At 39.7% G+C, this 18883-nt stretch overlaps 1 protein-coding gene across 1 annotated transcript; it reads right to left on the reverse strand.

Moving 5' to 3' along the window:
• Positions 1-13105: 13105 nt before the first annotated feature.
• Ccng1 (cyclin G1) lies at positions 13106-17908 on the reverse strand. The gene is made up of 6 exons (XM_027425231.2): positions 17643-17908; positions 16471-16731; positions 14671-14924; positions 14070-14148; positions 13891-13989; positions 13106-13698 (listed from the first exon to the last, which is right to left on the reverse strand). The coding sequence occupies exons 2-6, from the start codon at positions 16729-16731 to the stop codon at positions 13507-13509; spliced, it is 885 nt and encodes a 294-aa protein (XP_027281032.1). The 5' UTR covers positions 17643-17908; the 3' UTR covers positions 13106-13506.
• Between the last annotated feature and the right edge of the window lie 975 nt (positions 17909-18883).

Here is an 18883-nt window from a genome sequence, read left to right on the forward strand (position 1 = left end):
ACAACAATAAAGGAAGGAAGGAAGCCCTGCAGTTAGGACGTGCTGCTCCATCAAAGGTCTGGAACAAGTTTCCATTTTTCTTTGGCTTTTACTGCTTTGACATTTTTCAGTGATAGAATCTTGCTGGGTAACTTGGCCTCCGACTCAGGTGATATTTTGGCCCCAGTCCCCCAGCTACTATGATTATGGATATGCACCTGTCCTGGCTTAGCTTCTATACTTTTGAAGATTACAGCAATTTTGTCTGTTGATTCTTCAGGATGAGGTTCATTGTCTGGAATATTCCTGAATACTGTCTACGGTCATGAATTAAGAATTTCACCCTATTGCTAATGGTGATACTTAGGTCACTGAGTAAGGTAGTATCTGCTGGGTTTCTGCACTGTAATACTTATTTTTAGATGTTTTGTAGGAGAGTAGTTTTAAAACGCTTTTCATGTTCTAACTGGGCTTTGAATTTACTTACTATTTTATGCAGTAGGTAAAAAGTATTCTCATTACTTTGATGTTTAAAAGTTGTATAATTTGGCTAGTGTAAAGCAGTCTTGGTGGCTCGTGTGTCCTTTGACAGGTTTTGATCATTATTTGAGCAATTTCTCATTCACCAGAATTAGGCAGTCTTTGCCCCAGTCCAAAAATCAAAGAATCCAGTTCCCTTTAGTGGATAATGTTTTTACACAAGATTTGCATGCTGGTGTGTGAACACTGTTAATGTTTGTTTACCATGCATATGTTAAACCTATGCATGCATATTGGAAACCACAAATTTAAAATATCCCATAGGATTTATTTTAGTTCTCTCTCGCATATTTAGAATTTACTTCCGTAACTCCGTTCCCATCACTCTTGATGTACTTGACAACCTGCCTGAGATTATCTGCACACACATGCCTTCACATTTGAGGCTGTGCTGAGCAGATTTGTCTTCAGTGCACAAGCTCCAGCACTGAACTCTTAGCAGTTGGCCTCCTCTATGATGCCTGCCCTTTGCTTACATTTCCTTAATATCTTTAGGAATGAGTTCTTGGGAGGAAGAGACTTTGTTTTCTTTAATTGGTTCTCTTTGGTATAATAATTTTAAATAATATTATGAATAAACTTAGAGGTAAAAATATCGTTTTCCATTGTATAATTTGGTGACTTTTAGCTCGCATAGATTTGAAAACACCTTCCTATTTGCTCTAAAATAGTGCAGTCACCTGAGTAATATTTAAAAAAATTTTTGTAGTCACAGTATTAGTTTTCATCTCTAGAAACCACTGTCTCTGCTTATAGCTCTTCTCTATGGTTTTCTTTTAGAATAAATAATGTAAGCGGAAACGATATGCCAGTTTTTTAAAAGTATTTGCTAAGACAATTTGCATACTCATGGCTCATCCTTACTAAGTATATAATTGAGCATGCCCAGAGTATACCACCATCAGCTTAGTGGATTTTTAAGCATTTTCATCATCCCAAATAGAAGCCTTATATTCTTCAGTTGGCATGCCTTGCTGCCCCAGCCAGCTTTGGATATTCTCCTTGTTCAAGACATTTCATACACATGGCACCATAGAATTTGTGGTCTTTAGAAAGTTCACTCATGCTTGCTTTATGTCTGAATACTATTCCTTTATAGTTAGTCCATTTATAAAATGTATGATTAGGTATTTCCCTGTTTGGGCTCTGCTGAATATGCTATAAATGTTTGTGCAGCTGTTTTTTATGTCATAAGGTGTTTTCTTACTGTTCTGGCCACTTTTATTTCAACTTGACTTGAGCTAAAGTAATTTTAGAAGAGGGAAACATAATTGGAAAAAAAAAAAAAAAAAAAAAGGCTTCCTAAGACCTGACTATAGGCAAGCCTTTACAGCTTTTTCTTAATCAGTGATTGATGGGGGAGGGCCTAGCCCATTGTGGGTGGTGTCACCCCTGGGGTCATAAGAAAGCAGGCTGAGCAAGCCATAAGGAGCAAGCCAGTAAGCAACTCTGCCCATGGCCTCTGCATCAGCTCTTGCCTCTAGGTTCCTACTGGAGTTGAGTTCCTGACTTGTCTTCCTTCAGTGGACTGTGATTCAGGTTATATAAGTCAATAAACCTTTCCTCTCCAGCTTGCTTTTTGTCATGGTGTTTTGTCATAGCAGCATTAACTGTCTTATGTGCTAGGGTTTCTATTGCTGTGAAGAGATACCACAACCATGGCAATTCTTATAAAGGAAAACATTAATTGGGTGGCTTACGGTTCAGAGGTTCTGTCCGCTTTCATCATGATGGGACATGGTAGCATGCAGGTGGACATGCTGCTGGAGAAGGAATTCCTCCATCCTTACCCATAGGCAACAAACAGGAAGTGGTCTGAGACACTGAGTGTGTCTTCAGGATATATGAGACTTCACGGCCCAACTCCATAGTGACATACTTCCTCTAATAAGATGACACCTACTCCAACAAGGCCACACCTCCTAATAGTGCCACTCCCTTTGGGGGCATTTTCTTTCAATCCACCACATGTGCCTTAATTTAACCATTTGAAGAACTTGCAGGCTGTTTTCAAAAGTAGCTACACATTTACCTGTAGTGTTTAGTTTAGGGTGTCAGTTTCTCCACATTGTTGCCTACACTTGTTCTTAGCTGGCTGTTTGAGTCTTGTCATTCTAGTAATAGTAACTGGTATCTTTGTGGATCTGTATATGTGTACATGTAGATATTTATGTTGTACATTTATCCACTCTGTGTGTGGGTGGGTGAGGGAGGGATTAGGGCATGCACGTTACACAAAGTTCAAGAAGGTAAGTTAAACTTCGGTCATCAGTCTTTTTTTTTTTTTTTTGGTTTTCCGAGACAGGGTTTCTCTTTGGAGCCTATCCTGGCACTTGCTCTGGAGACCAGGCTGGCCTCGAACTCACAGAGATCCACCTGCCTCTGCCTCGGTCATCAGTCTTGATGGTGACAAGTTCTTTTAACCAGTGAATCATCTCATAGCCTCTTTATGGTTTACAATTCTGTGAAGGAAAGTTACAGCTAGCATTCTGTGTTTATTGAGCATTTGTGTGTCATCCTTAAAGATAAAGAAATGTTATTTATTGAGCAGTGGTGGCACACACCTTTAATCCCAGCACACAGGAGGCAGGCACAGATGAATCTCTGAGTTCGAGGCCAGCCTGGTCTATAGGGCAAGCTCCAAAAACAAATGTTTATTTAAATCTTTCACCCATTTGAAAATAGGGTTATCTTGTTCTTAAATAGTAAATAATCTGGGTATAGGTTATCAGCTGTGTAGTTTTTAAGTAATTTCCTGTGGGTTTTATTTATTAGTTTTTTTGGGACAGTCTTATGTGTAATACAGACTGACTGCGAACCTAAAAACCTCCTACATAAGGACTGCAGAGCAGGGATTGTAGGCATGCCCTGCCCCCTTCATCTAGTATTTTTACTTTCTGGTAGTTTCTTTGGAAGCACTTAAGTGTTTTCATTTTGGTTTAATTTATGCTATTGTCAGTAGACTATGCTTTTGGTATCTTGTGTTCCCATAAGAACTCTTTTGGGGACTTCTAGTCATAAGAATTTTTCCTTTGTTTTTGTCTTAATCTAATGAAGTTTTAAAAGCAAAGTTGAGGTTTTATTAAATAAAGGTGTTTCAATAAAGACTATGCACAAAAGTGAAGGGAAAGAAGTGCTCAGAAGGAAAGATATTCCCAAGCATGGATATAGACTTCTCAAAGAAGAGTCATGAATTATTGAAAAACATAAAAAGAGAAGTATGCATAGAGAAACAGGAAGACTATCCTAGTGTGGATCTGGGATAGTCCCTGCCTTAATGTTTTACATTTAACTGGTAAGCTATTTTTAGCATATTTCATGTAAGCTGAAAAGCTTAGCTGGAAATTCATTATTTTTTCAGATGGATACTTACACATAGGTTTCAGAATCATTTGTTGAAAACACTGCCTACTGAATCATCTTTGTACTTTTATCAAAAATCAGTTGCAGCAGGGCATGATTGTTTATCCCTGTAATCCCAGCACTTAGATGGGGGGGGGGGGATCACCACAAGTTTGAAGGCTGTTACACATAGGAAGTAGGCTTGCTTGGGCTACAAAATGAGACCCTGTCTCAAAACAAAAATCAGTGCTAAATTTCTGTGAGTCTTGTTTGGACCCTGTTCCACTGAACTATGTGCTGATCCAGCCCTTTACCAATAACACACTACCCTGATTAGCATATCCTTATAGTACAAGACTCAAAATTGAGTAGCATGATTCCTTTAGCCTTATTCTTTTTCAAAACTTAATTGCTTTTTAGCGCCTGTGTCTTTTTGAGAATTTCAGATCCATCTAGTCTATGAGAGATTTCACTGAGATAGTAATGCATATTAGTCAGGGTTCTCTAGAGTAACGGAACTTAGAGAATGAGTCTCTATATGTAGAAAGGGGACTTATAATGGATTATAGACTGTGGTCCAACTAATCCAGCAATGGCTACCTATGAATGAAGGTTCAAGGATCCAAGAGTTGTTCAGACCACGAACCTGGATATCTCAGCTGGTCTTCAGTATACCCCTGAATCGCAAAGAAGTAGGCTTTAATGTCAGTGAGTAATGTCAGTGAATGGAGTGCTAGTAAGAACAAGCAGCCAGGAAGAAAGAGAGCTTCCTTTTTCCATGTCATTTTTATAGGTTACCAGCAGAAGGTGTGGGCCACATTAGAGGTGGCTCTTCCCACCTCAAAGATGCAGATTAGAAGTGTGTCTTCCCACTTTAATTGATGTAATTAAGAAATCACTCACAGATGTGAGTGATTGCTGTGGGTTTTAGTTAATTTCCAGATATAGTCAAGTTCACAACCAAGAATAGCCATCATAGGATGGAATTTATGTCTTCCAATCCATTAGTAGCGACTCTACACTGAGTCCCTCTTTGGTTCCAGTTATTAGCATTTTAAACAGTTTTTAATTTACAGATCCTTTATGTCTTTATTACCCAGTGTTCATTTGTAGGTGGAGTGATTTGAAGTGCCATTGATTTTATAATTTAGTATTCCATGTATACAGACATGTTTGATATTTGTTCATTCTGTATTCTGTAGTCATGTTAAATTTAGTTTGTGTGTTTTAGTTTTTGTGGGGGTTTTTTGTTTGTTTTTGATTTCTTGAATTTTCTGTATAAATTAGTTTCATTTTATTCTTTTTTTAGGGAGGTGGGGTCTGTTTGCTTTGGAGAAAGAATTTCATGTACCCCATGCTGATCCTGAACTCACTATATAGCTGAGATGTCCTTGAGTTCCTGATTCCCATACCCTAACCCAGGTGCTGAGATTAGACCTATTAACACCTTCATCTTTCCTGATTTTACTGGCTAAACAATAGAGAGTTCGGCCAGCCCTGTATTGTCTTTGTTTTAGGATTATGAACTCAACTGCTTTTCATCATTATGCGGAATGCTATCTACAAGGTTTCCACACTTCCTTTTTTTCAGGCTGAAGTTCCCAACTATTAATTTGTAGCTAGCTGAACTTCAAAAAAGGATATTGGATTCTAGTATGGTGGCACACACCCTTAATCCCAGTACTTGGGAGGCAGAGGCAGGTGGATCTCTGAGTTCAAGGCCAACCTGGTCTTCACAATCCAGATTTCCAGGACAACCAGGGCTACACAGAAAAACCCTGTCTTGAAAAACAAAATGTGTGTTGGATATTTCCCTATGCTGTTTCTGTATTGGTTAGTTTGATTATTTTCTTTTCTAGACTGTTAATGTGATGAATTCTACTAATTTTCAATTTTGAAGAGCTTGTCACAACCCTTCAGCCAATTCTGTCATGAGTATATATTTTCACATTCATTTCAGATTTCTGTTCATTTGGGATACTGATAAGGTTTTCTGATATATTATCTTCCTCTGGGCTTGACATAATAATTCTGACTTTACAAACCTATTCTGTCTAGAAGAGAGCTTTTATTGAAGTCTTGTGAACCTTTTAAAGTTTTCCATTAAAGTTTTCAAAAATTCAGTTTTTAAAATATCAGAAATTATTTCAATTATGCAATTCATTTTAGTTAAATTTTGACAGTTCAGTTTTAAACTTTTTTTTTTCAATTTTATGAGTATTTTGTCTGGGTATATGTGGAATGCTTACACTCTGTAAGCTTACCCTCACCGTTCATTAGATCCCCTGGAACTAGAGTTGTAGACAGTTGTGAGCTGCCATGTCGGTGCTGGAAACAGAGCCCAAGTCTTCTGCAAGAGTAGCACGTTCTCTTAACCAATCACTGAGCCATGTCTCCAGCCCCATAAAGCAGTTCTTGTCTTTCAAGAACTGACTGTAGCCAGACTTTCTTTTGGGCTGCCAGCTCTCCAATGGCATGGAGACTTTTTTTTTAAGATTTTATTTTATTTATTATGCATACAACATTCTGTTTTCGTGCACATTAGAATAGGGCACCAGATCTCATAGAGAATGAGCCACCATGTGGTTGCTGGGACTTGAACACAGGACCTTTGGAAGGGCAGTCAATGCTCTTAACCTCTGAGCCATCTCTTCAGCTGGAGACTTCTTAATAAGTGTAAAAGCTTGGCCTTAGCTTAGGCTTGTTCCCAACTAGCTCTTAAAAACTAAAGCCTGGCGCTGGTAATCCCAACACTCGGGAGTTAGAGGCAGCCGAATCTCTGTGAATTAAAGACCAGCCTGTTCTACAAGAGCTAGTTCCAGGACAGGCTCCAAAGCCACACAAAGAAACCCTGCCTCGAAAAAACCAAAACCAAATACCAAAAAAACAAAACAAAACCAAAAAACAAACAAACAAACAAAAAAACCCCAAAACAAACAAAATAAAAGAAAAAAAACCCTTAAACTAACCCGTTCATATTAATCTATATTCTGTCACATGGTTTGTTCTCTCCTCCAGACTGTATGTAGGAGTTCCTCTGCAACTTGATGGTGAATCCCCCTTTCAGATTCTTCCCCCCAGTTCCTCTTTCTCCCTGGAAGTTCTGCTTATTCTCTCCAGTCTAGCTATTGGCCATTGAACTTTTTATTAAACCAATCAAAAGGTGCCTTCGACAGGTGAGGTAAAACAGAGACATCTTCACACAATGTGATCAAATAGTCCACAACAAATTTAATAATCTAACTCTGTAGGTAGAGTATCTTCCTTATGCCTTTTCTTTTTAAAAGCATTTACTTTGAATGTGCACTCAAACATGTTTCACGGCATTTGTAGATGTCAGAGAACAACTTGGGAAGTGCGTTCTCTCTTCCACGCATGTGGGGTCTGAGGAGCAAACTCAGGTCGCCATGCTTGTCACTTTTACTCCCTGAGCTACCTCACCAGCCGTCATTATCTTTTAATGTCTTCCAGGGTCTGCAGCAGTATCTTTTCTTTCTAATACCCGAGTTAATCGAAAGTATCAGCTATTGCTCTTTTTAAAGATCCAGTTTTTGGTTTTGATTTTTCTCTATGTTAATTTGTTTTGAATTTTACCATCCCATCTTTTTCATAACTTGCTCCTTTCTGCTCTCTTGGGTTTCACTTAGTCTCCCACCCCAGTTTCTTAAAGTAGCAGCTTTACTGGCTCTTCAGACCAGCATAGTCAATAATGCAGTTACTGTAATTTGCTTTCCAAGCACCGATTTAGTGCATTCCACACATGGTGCTACTTCATTTACACTCAGTTTAAAATACTTTCTATTTTGAGGCTTATTCTTAGACCCACAAATTATTTGGAAGTCTGCAGTTTCATTTTTAAGTTCTTAGAATTTTGTCTGTTACTTGCTTCTGCTTTTTTTTTTTTTTTCTGCAAACATACTTTGTGAGTTTTCAGTTTTTTAATCTTTAGGACCCAAGATCTAGTGTGTCTTGATGAATGTTTTTTACTCACGTAAGAAGGGTTTGTATGCTGTTTTAGATGCAGTGCTTAGTCAGTCAGTCATTTAGTAGCACCTCGGCTTTATATTGTGACTAATTTTCTAGTAATACTATGGATTTCCAAGAGCAATGTCTAGTTTTCCAATTGTGTTAGAAGATTTCTCCTTTCATTGCTGTGCATTTGTTTCATATGTTTCAAGCAGCCATATATTTATTGATTCTTTAGCAGTTTTGATTGTTCCTAAATCTATTTTTTGAACTAATGTAAAAATCATCTCATCTAGTTTTGGAGTAGGAAAATTGTTAGCTTCACAGTTAACACTGTGTAAGACATGACACGTGTTCCTTAGGTTGTTTTGTAATGGCACATTTGATAAAAACTACTTTGTTATTATAAAAGAGGAACAGTTCTATATTACTCTATATTGAAAGTACACAGAATATGGTTTAGATTGTGGGGATTATATAATTTCACGTGGATTAATTCTCCATTTGGGGACAGAATATGCAGAATCCTAAGAGCAAAAGGCTCTGGAGTCAGAAGTTCCTGAATTTGGTACCCTGTATGTAACAGATCCAAATCACTTAACATTTGTTTTTCTGATACATTTGTTAACTGATACCTTCATTCAGTTTAGGACTTAAATGAGGTAAGTTATAGTTATACCAGACTCATTGGCAACTACAGATGTTAGATTAGAAATTGCAATTATATATGTATATATATTATATATGTATAATATTTGGGAATATATGAAGTTCAGGTACTTGGAAAGGGGAGCTTATGATGTCTAATATGAGTTAAGTGCAATAATTTTTGTTGGTTTTTTGGGGGGGGGTTCGAGACAGGGTTTCTCTGTGGCTTTGGAGGTTGTCCTGGAACTAACTCTTGTAGACCAGGCTTGTCTCAAACTCAGAGAGCCTCCTGCCTCTGCCTCTCGAGTGCTGGGATTAAAGGCGTATGCCACCACCACCCGGCTGCAATAGTTTTCTTGTGATTTCCTCACAATGCCTGCTTTATCACTCTTTCTAAATGTTCTAAGAACTGGACCCATTAACATTTCATCTTGGAAAAGGAAAGGGTTCATGAGGCTCCACCCATTCCTGAGGGGCTGTTGACAGTCGTAACTAGGTGGGAGTGTTGTGTTTTACTTAGGATTTCTATTGCTGTAATAAATCACCATGACCAAATACAAATGGAGGAAAGGGTTTACTTTGCTTACACTTCCACATCACAGTCCATCATAAAGGGAGTCAGGGCAAGAACTCAAGGCAGGATCAGACACAGAGAGAGACCAAGGAGGAGTGCTGCTTACTGGCCTGCAACTCAGGGGTTGCTTAGAGCTTTCTTTTCTTTCTTTCTTTTTTTTTTAATTAATTCAAGTTAGGGAACAAGCTTGTTTCACATGTAAGTCCCTTCTCTCTCTCCCTCCCCTCACCCCCATCCCTCCTCCTCCACCCCCAACCTACTCCCCACCCCATTCACCCAACACTCCCCAGGCAGGGTAGGGCCCTCAACGGGGACTCTGCAAAGTCCACCAAATCTTCCTGTGCTGGGCCTGGGCCCTTCTCCATGTGTCCAGGGCCAGAGTGTATCCCTTCATGTGGGATGGGCTCTCAAAGTCCCTTCTTACACCAGGGAAAAAAATGTTAATCCACTTCCAGAGGCTCCCTGGAGTACAGAGGCCTCCTTATTGGCATCCATGTTCAGGGGGCTGGAATCAGTCTTGTACTGGCCTTCCCAGATAGCATCTGGGGTCGATGTGCTCTCCCTTGTTCAGGCCAACTGTTTCTGTGGGTTTCTCCAACCTGGTACAGACCCCTTCAATCTTCATTCCTCCCTCTCTTCAACTAAATTCCAGATTTCAGCTCAGTGTATTTCTGTGGATGTCTGTCTCTGCTTCCATCAGCCACTGGATGAGGGCTCTAGGATGGCATAAAGAGTAGTCATCAATCTCATTTTAGGGGAAGAGCTTTTAGGTTATCCTCTCCTCGATTGCCTGGATTGTCAGATCGTGTCATCCTTGTAGGTCTCTAGAGATCTCCCTAGTTCCAGCTCTCTTCTCGGACCTATAGTGGCTCCCTCTAATATGGTATCTCTCATCCTGCTCTCTCTCCTCTATTCTTACCCCTACTCAATATCTCTGCTCCTCCATTTCCTCTCCTCTACTCCTCTTCTCGTGCTCTTATTGTGGCAGCACCCTCTCCCCTACCCTTATGCTCCCAATTAGCTCAGGAGTTCATGCCACTTCCCATTCCTGGGGTCTATTTATCCCTTAGAGTCCTTCATGTTTCTTAGTTTGCTTAGAGCTTTCTTATAGATCCCAGGACCACCAGCTGGGGTGGCACCATCCACAGTGAGCTGGGCTTTCTTATTATTATGCATCCATCAAGAAAATGCACCTTGGGCTTGCCCACAGGCCAATCTAGTGGAGACATTTTCTCAGAATGACTAGTTTGTATCAGCCTGACAGAAAACTAGCCAGCACACGATGTTGTTTTCTGCAGTGTTGCATCCATTGACAAGCTCCCCATGTTCCAGTAAATAACCTCTCACACATGCTCAGGTCAGCAAACCTAATTAAGCTCGGTCACACACACACACACACACACACACACACAACACACACACACACACACACACACACACAGAGAGAGAGAGAGAGAGAGAGAGAGAGTAGTAGTAGTAGTAGTAGTAGTAGTAGTAGTAGTAAGAGGGCTTTTACCAGGAAGAGGGGATGCAAAGTATAAGAATGTAATATAAGAATGTAACCAGGCTGGCCTCGAACTCACGGAGATCCACCTGCCTCTGCCTCCCGAGTGCTGGGATTAAAGGCATGCACTACCAACGCCCAGCCAGAACCATATTTTTTTTGAGATAGGTTCTCATCATGTAGCCTTGGCTGGGATCGAACTGGAGATCCACCACTCTCAGCCTTCCCAGGGCTACCGTGCCCAGCTTAATAGCTACACTAATTTCTTTCTGCTTCTGTGCATCTTACTTTAGTAAAATTAATATTCAATATAAAGAAAGCTTATTTTTATAATATTGCCAGAATACTTACAAAAGAAACAGAAATGCCCAGGGAAGGATTGCATTTCAATAACTTTATTGAAAGGTGTATTCCTTAGTTTAAAACATAATGGTAGTTGGTTAGCTTACTTCTGTCCACTCAAAATCAACATTGTTTTCAAATTGAAGCATATCAGCCTTTAGGAAGAACTGAAAAGTTTCATGGATATCATTTACAAAGGTTAACGATAATAGTCTGGTTCTTTGGTTTATTTTTCAGTGGTCATTATCCATTACATGTCAAAATGGTTACAGCCACTCTGGGTGGACACAGGCTGCACACTGCACTGAGGAGCAGCTGCAGTTTAACAGTGTAGATCTTACATTCAAGGCCAGCATTGAGAATCTGAACACACCTTGGTGGTCTTACAGAGTGCCTTCTTACTTCCCTTAAGACACAGTAGACATTTTGCAAATTATTCTATTTCTCTTAAAACAAAATGCATTAGAAGCAGTGGCAGTTTTATAAAAACTGTAGTAAAAAAAAAAATCTGGAGTGCTTTATCAAGCCTGAGTTAAGTTTAATGCAATAAATAAGTTTTCAGGGTGATAATTCATCCAGTTATTAATATGTTTTCTCAAATGGGACTAGAGTGAAGCAGCAGTTCTGTAGAATTTTTCTTTTATTATGGATAAAAAACCACCTATTCTCTAGAAGAAATATTAAAGGTAACAAAGTCTCAAAACTTGTGAGATCTGCTTTATAAAAAAGACCCATAAGTTTAAGTGAAATTCTCATATACCAATAAAAATTCCACCTCTAAATTAGCAATTACTTGGTTATGGGTGCCAAGAAACCATTTACTGCTTAAACTACTCCTTATGATACCTTAAAAGTGCATTTGTGAAATGTTGGTTTTGATGTAAACCTCGTAATTTAAATTTTGAGATTTAAATTAAGTAGTTTACCATTTTCAATACCACCTAACTTCCAATCTAGGAAGTTAGATCAATGTTGAAATGAAGGTTCACAGTTTTATTTCACATTTATCACATTTATGTCTTTAGCTTTGATTTGAATGTTTCATGGGTGAATTCAAATCTAAGCCTAGCTCTACCAAGCCTGGAATCAGGAGTTTTCCCAACACTGAGACCATGCTGCTAATGTGATGATGTGCTGAGGTTTCATAGCTTAAATCCTGTACCATGGGAAACTCATGGTCAGAGTGGCAGAGAAAGACTTCAGGAACAGTTTTTGTTGCTATTGCAATCCTACTGCCTAGGCAAACAACACAGACCAGGTTTAACAGAAATCTACCTACATACTGCAAGCTGCTAAAGGTGAACTGATGATGTTTAAGGTGCACAATCATATATTTATTGCGGGGATGGGGAGAGTGTGAGGCACATGCATGCCAGAGGACTTGTAGGAGTTTGTTCTCTTCTTCCATTGTGTGGATCCTAGGGAATGAAGTCATGTTGTTAGACTTGGGGGCAAGTACCCTTACCTGCTCAACCATCTTCCCAGCAACATTTACTTTTTTGGGGGGTGGTGGTGGTGGTTATTATTTTATTTTGGTATTTCTGAGACAGGGTTTCCCTATTACGTAGGTCTCTGGCTGTCCTGGAACTCACTGTGTAGACCAGGCTGGCCTTGAACTCCCAGAGGTCCACCTGCACCATAACGCTTGGCAACATTTTATTTTAATCACAGAAAAGACAAATCCTTGCTATGATGAAGAAATTTAGATGGCAAAATGCATATGTATCAGGGACCAAGTTTATATTTTTTAAGCATATAATTACTATATAATGGATCAATTGCTTGGAGATAAAATACTAAATATAGAATTGAGACACAGAAACCTAATGTGGTGACTGTCTGCCATATATTACTTTGTTTTTTTTTGTTGTTGTTATTATTAGTTTATTTTTTTACATTCCACCTATAATATTTTGTAAGTATATCACCCATGTGCATACTATGTTTTCGTAGTCAACAAGTAGATTCAAATTTGTTTAGATATGGATCAAACTTTTTGTTTTGTCCTTCTGCTTGGGTTTATGTAACTTTAAATAAGCTACAGTGATGTGACATGTAATTTAAAGAAATATTATTTTATTAACTACTTTTTTTTGGTTTTTTTGAGACAGGGTTTCTCTGTGGCTTTTTGTTTGTTTGTTTTTTTGGTTTTGTTTTTTTTGTTTTTTTTTTGACAGGGCTTCGCTGTGTAACAGCCCTAGCTGTCCTGGAACTATCTCTGTAGATCAGGTTGGCCTTGACCTCAGAGATCTACAGGCCTCTGCCTCCCGAGTGCTGGGATCAAAGGCATGCACCATCACCACCCAGCCTCATTAACTACTTTTAAATTTTCAGTTTGGAGGATTCTCTTTCCTAAGCTAATAATTTGACTAAGAAAGTGTTAACATGTATTTAGAGGTTTGCTAAGTTCTTTCTCTGGAGATTGCTGTCTGTTGTCCACAGGAAATGGCTTCCAATATTCACTAACTAGATCAACAAGGTCAGTTTTCCCTTTACTCTTTCAATCCCATACTGTTTATACTGAAGATGGTATTTCAATTCTTCAGTTATAAAAGAAAATTACCACACTGGAAAATTTTCTGTACACAGAGAGTAACAACCAGATTACCAACTAAGAAACCGTTTCAGGAATTGTTGGGAGGTGAGTTATTCTGTAATAGCTATGCTTCAGTTGCCGAGCGGTGCGTCCAGACACAATCCATTTCAACTTCTGAACATTTGGTTTGGAACACTTGTTTGATGAATATTCAGTTAAACACTTGGATACAAGCTCTTGCCAGAAGGTCAAATCTCTGCTATTTATCTGTACAAAAATAAAAATTATTAAAAGCCCCACTGTATTTATAGTAATAAATATAATCCCATTAACGTGTTTCCTCATCCAAAGAGAACCAGGGGAGACCTACTTAAGCTTCAAATCAATACTTTAGAGAGTACAGTGGATACATTTCTGTTGTAACTAGCTAAGGGGATGGATGCTACAACCTTGACATACCTTGGAATGTTTCTGAATACATTCTATTCCTTCCATTAACTCCACATACTTTAGTGCTTGGATCTCCAAAGCAATGATTGACAATGCCAACACAGAAGGCTGAAAAAGACAAATATAAAGTAAATGTCAACCATAAAAATAGGTCTCTGTAACTACACTTAATCTTAGAAAATATTTACCTTTGCCTTAGAAAATATGATCCTGCAGTGGCATGCCTTAAGTTGGGCTTCTAGTCTTTCAAAATTAAGATCATTTCTCCTTTAAAAAGAAAATGGGATTGTTTTTATGTAGACAGTATTATCTATAGTTGGCAGACAGTTTTAGAAATGTATTAAAGTCAATTTAAAAAATGAAACTCATACACTCATAGAAAATTATTTGAAGAAAAGGAATTTCTCTTCTAGCAGTGATAGGAACTTCTTAAGTACGAGTTTTAAATTATTCTGGTAAAAAAATCATTAAGTGAATAGTAGTATACCACAAATATTATTTTATTTCGATAGAAATTTCTACATTTTCTGAATGTCTTTCCTAAATTTGTGTTAAATGTTTATTTCCTGGGTTCTATAAAGTTGAAATGTCCTTTAATCTTAAGGAGCCTTCAATAAACTGTTGACAGCATCTTTTCACTTCTGTTAGGCAGCAAAGTCCAAGGGACCACAGGTACCACACACTTATTTTGCTAGGAATTCTACGAACATGCTGACTTTATGCCACAGCCAAACAATATCCTTTTGATTTCCAAAACTTTTTTTTAATTCCAAAATAAAGTTCACGTACCTTTCAAAAGGCAAGCTGTCTTGAATGAGTGAGTAATACAGTTGCAGAAATTGAAAGGCAGTAGTAGCTTTGACTTTCCAACACACTTTCTCCAACACAATCTTTTCCATTCTCATCAAGTCTGAAACTGTAAACCTATACTGGCTTATTCTGATCAAATCAGTTGCCAGTGGGACATTCCTTTCCTCTTCTATCGATTTTACAGCCAAATAAAAGCAGCTCAGTCCAACACACCCAAGATGCTTTGCCTGTACCTACAAACACAAACACAGCAGTGCGTCTTTACCATGTCTCAATAAATAGAACACAAAGGGAAATCTAGTAGTGAGAGCCACCACTATGAAAGTATATCTGCAACGAACAGCTACAATGGATCTAACATCTACCCTACTTGGACAGGTGCCTGCCAATCTGATGGGCCCTACTTGAAATCAGTGAGTTAGTGGATAGGGAAGATAGCTTCAGTTTTAACAGTTAAACTTTGAAAGCCACACAAGTAGTTTGTCAGTTACTGGGGAATAACTCTATAGATGATCTTCTTCAGACTACACTTCCTTTTCTGTTGCAGGCAAACTTTAGCTGGAAATGCCAAATGGCGAAAGGAATTAGAATTTTTATATATGAGTGATGATTAAGAAATAGATCCTAATTCTTAACCACAGCCTAACATTCTGACTTTAACGAACATCTATAAATCTATGAACATGAGTAAATGAATAGAAACATCCAGTCTATCAAGAAAGGTTCTGATTAGGGCTAGTGAGATGGCTCAGTGGGTAAGGATGCTAGTCACCAACCCTGATGCTTGAGTTCAGTCCCCAAGACCTAATTCCTGCAGTGGTCCTCACCACCACACATGATGTAGCATGAGTGTACCCATACATATGCAAACATACATACACACATACATAAAAGGTTTTTTTAAAGAAAGATTTCTACTTTTTTAAAAAAATTTAGTTTTTGAAACCGTCTCACTGAGTAGCTTTGGCTGGCCTAGAACTCACTACATAGACTAGGCTTGCCTCAAACTAACAAGAGATCTGCCTGTCTCTGATTTCCAAGTGCTAGGATTAAAGGTGTGAGGCATATGCCAGGCCCTTAATTTTAATACCGTGTGTGTGTGTGTGTGTGTGTGTTGTGTGTGTGTGTGTGTGTGTGTGTGTGTGTGTGTGTGTGTTTCTGAGTATGTGTCTGCGTATAAGGGGGAGAAGACATTTTGAGGGCATTCATGTGCCATGGTGCATGTGTGAAGGTCTGAGTAAACCTTTTGGGAGTTGGTTCCCCCTTTTCATTGTGTGTTCTAGGGACAGAACTCAGATTTGATTATCTGAGGCATGTGTAGCAGGTGCTTTTACCTGATCAATCATTTTGCTGGCTCAAGAAAGGTTTTTAAATACAGCCAGATTTCCTACTAGAGTGCTACAATTAATCACTTGATGTTAGATAATTTTCTACTTCTGTATACAACTAGTAAGTGATATATTACTACTCTTGTTTATGAAAAAGCATTACCACAACATTTGAAAATGGCTTTTGAATGCCAGCTCTTTTTGTGACAACTTTTTTTTATTAGTATCAATTTTAATGTGTTTCCATGAATATATGTGTGATGTTTGCTACATTTGGGCAGCTAGAGGAAGCCAGAAGGCATCAGAGCCCAAGAGCTTGGAACTGAACTCAGGTCCTCTGGAAGACCAGCAAGCACTTCTAACACTGAGCCATCTCCAACCCTCTGCAATTTGATCTCTTAAACACACGCTGAGCAACATTAAGAAAGGGGATCTTGTAGCTTGAACATACCTTCATTTTAGACAAGAATCTGTCCAGTAAATTCACAGCTAGGGAAAACGTCTCTGTGTCGAAGCCAAAGAACTGAGTTAGACTGAGTAGATCTTTTACTTCAAAGTCCCTGAGTCTTGCAGTCATCCTGAGGCCATTATCATGTGCAGACTCAATTAGTTTCAAGCCACAGACCTTTGGCTGACATCTAGACTCCTGTTCCAACAGGGTGTTCAGCTGGTGCAGCAGTTTCTGAGAGTCAGTTGTCAGTACCTCTATCATCTATATATAGAACAAACCCAGAAAAGAGTGTAAGAGCCCCTTGCTGCCTGGCCATCTTTGCATTGTGCCAAGAAGTGCTTTATAATGCATGATTCCCCCACCTCCTAAGTCTAGGACACCGCAAAGGGCTCTAAGTTAATTTTTACCTTCTCCCAGTTTGTCACATTTCTAAATTGTGAGTTTGTATAGGAGATGAACTATGGCTTGAAACAAAAAAACAACTTTCCCAGGTTCAGTAAAGACTTATTCATTGCCAATACATAGTCACAAACAGATACTGCCTCACAAGACACCCAAATCAAAAAGTCAAAACGACAGTACATACATACTTGAATTATATATTAACAACGTGAACCTTCTTAGTTCCTTATCTGTGAAGTAGAAATAACATTATTACCTAAGCTCATAGATTGTGGGTTAAATGGAGTCATACAAACCGCTTAGCACATAGATAGGTAATTAATTATTGCCAGATAATGAGCTTATTTCTACATCTGTGAGATAACAACATCTGTTTCTTGGAACGGCTATGAATAACACACGATATGACTCAGTGTGGCGCGGTGCTTAGCACACGGTGCTGTTAATAGTTTAACGTCATTTAAAGACCAAAAGAAAAAGTTAGGTGAAGCTGGGAATCGCATTGGTGTAAGCAGTTCCCTGCATTCCGGTCACAAGCTAAGTCATGGACATGGAGAATGACCCTTGTTAATTTAAAGATAGAAAAGAAGAGCTGCGAGTCGTCCTGGCCAGAAACCACTAAGTTCAGGGGTGCAAGTTGGAAGTGGGAGGCACGACACAGGAAAATCCCAGGACGAACGCTCCGGTGGCACCTCTCCAGGAGCAGACTAGTCCGGGCTTGCACAGCCCCCCCTCCCGCCCCCTGAGGTCCACCCCTAGTTCCCTCTCACCTTGACAGCCTCAGTTCCTCTGGCGGTGGTCACCACCCTCCCCGGGCCTGCTCTCAGCTCGCCCTACTTCCCCGATCCCAGAGGCCGACGAGGGGAACGGACTCGCGGGCGGGCAAGCGGCAGAGGCCCGGGGAGGGGCGGGCGTCCCTGGTGGAGGGTCCCGCAGTGCCCTGAGTTGGCGCGGCGTTCCCGGGGGGTCAGCACGCAGCGAAAGAGCTGCGTCCGGCTGCTGGGAGACAGGCCGGGGTCCGGGCTGGCTCTCGGGGGCTCATCTTAGCCGCTGATTGGTGCGGTCCTTTTGATGGATTGCTTCTGAGAAAGCTCGACCAATCAGCGTACACTTGCCTTTGTCCAGACTCCAATTCTCCGCCCCTTGGTGCCACGCCCGGATCTCTCAGTCTCTCTCATTGGAGCATTTCCGTCCTGCCATGAGCTGCGGAACTGAATACTCGGTGCCAAGGCTTGCCCGGGCAGGTCTGGCTGCTAGTAGCCAGAGTGGCCTGGGTAGCATTCCAGAATGTACTGGGAGGGTTTTTGTTTGTTTGTTCTCTTTAGTTTAGCAGTTCTGTAGTGGTTCAGCCCCCTCTTTCTAAAAACACAATGACAAGTTAAAAAGAAAACAAGGGTTTATTTCCATTGTCTTTACAGATAAAGAGGCAGTAGATTTCTCTATCGTATCGTTTATTGCATTCCAGAGGGTTCTCTCTGGGTTTCGGAAATCAGTTGATCTTTTTCTTATTTTGCTTTTTGTGAAACATATTACAGTGAAGTTAGACTATGTAGTGTTTCTTGGTCCTCTGCTAATATCCAGAATTTGTTTTTTTAAACAAATTTAAATTGCAAGCTTGATAGAGTGCCCTCATACAACCACCAGTGGCTAAAAATAAAGTGTGTAATACAGACAACAGCAAGAGAAATACGTGGAAAACTCAGCTGCAAGGGGTGGACTCTCAGGCTCCAGGGTAGGGTGTGAACGAATATTTCTCTCTTTATTTTTGTGAACTCTATAAACAAGCCTTTTCTCTTCCAGGTTAACGGGAAAACAATTATCCCTCTTGTTTATAATTTTAACTTATTGTAACTATCTTTTTCTCCCCTGTTGAGAAGGGCGTGCCCTCAGGAGCAGTGCAGCAGTCTCAGCTCTCAGAGATGGCCCTGGGTGCAGGACTTGTGGCTTTCATGAAAATAACAAAGGGCAAGGCCAGCTGGACACCCATAAAGGTTATAGTAGATACAAGTTT

The sequence above is a fragment of the Cricetulus griseus genome, chromosome 7, assembly GCF_003668045.3.
Source record: "Cricetulus griseus strain 17A/GY chromosome 7, alternate assembly CriGri-PICRH-1.0, whole genome shotgun sequence".
NCBI lineage: Eukaryota > Metazoa > Chordata > Mammalia > Rodentia > Cricetidae > Cricetulus > Cricetulus griseus.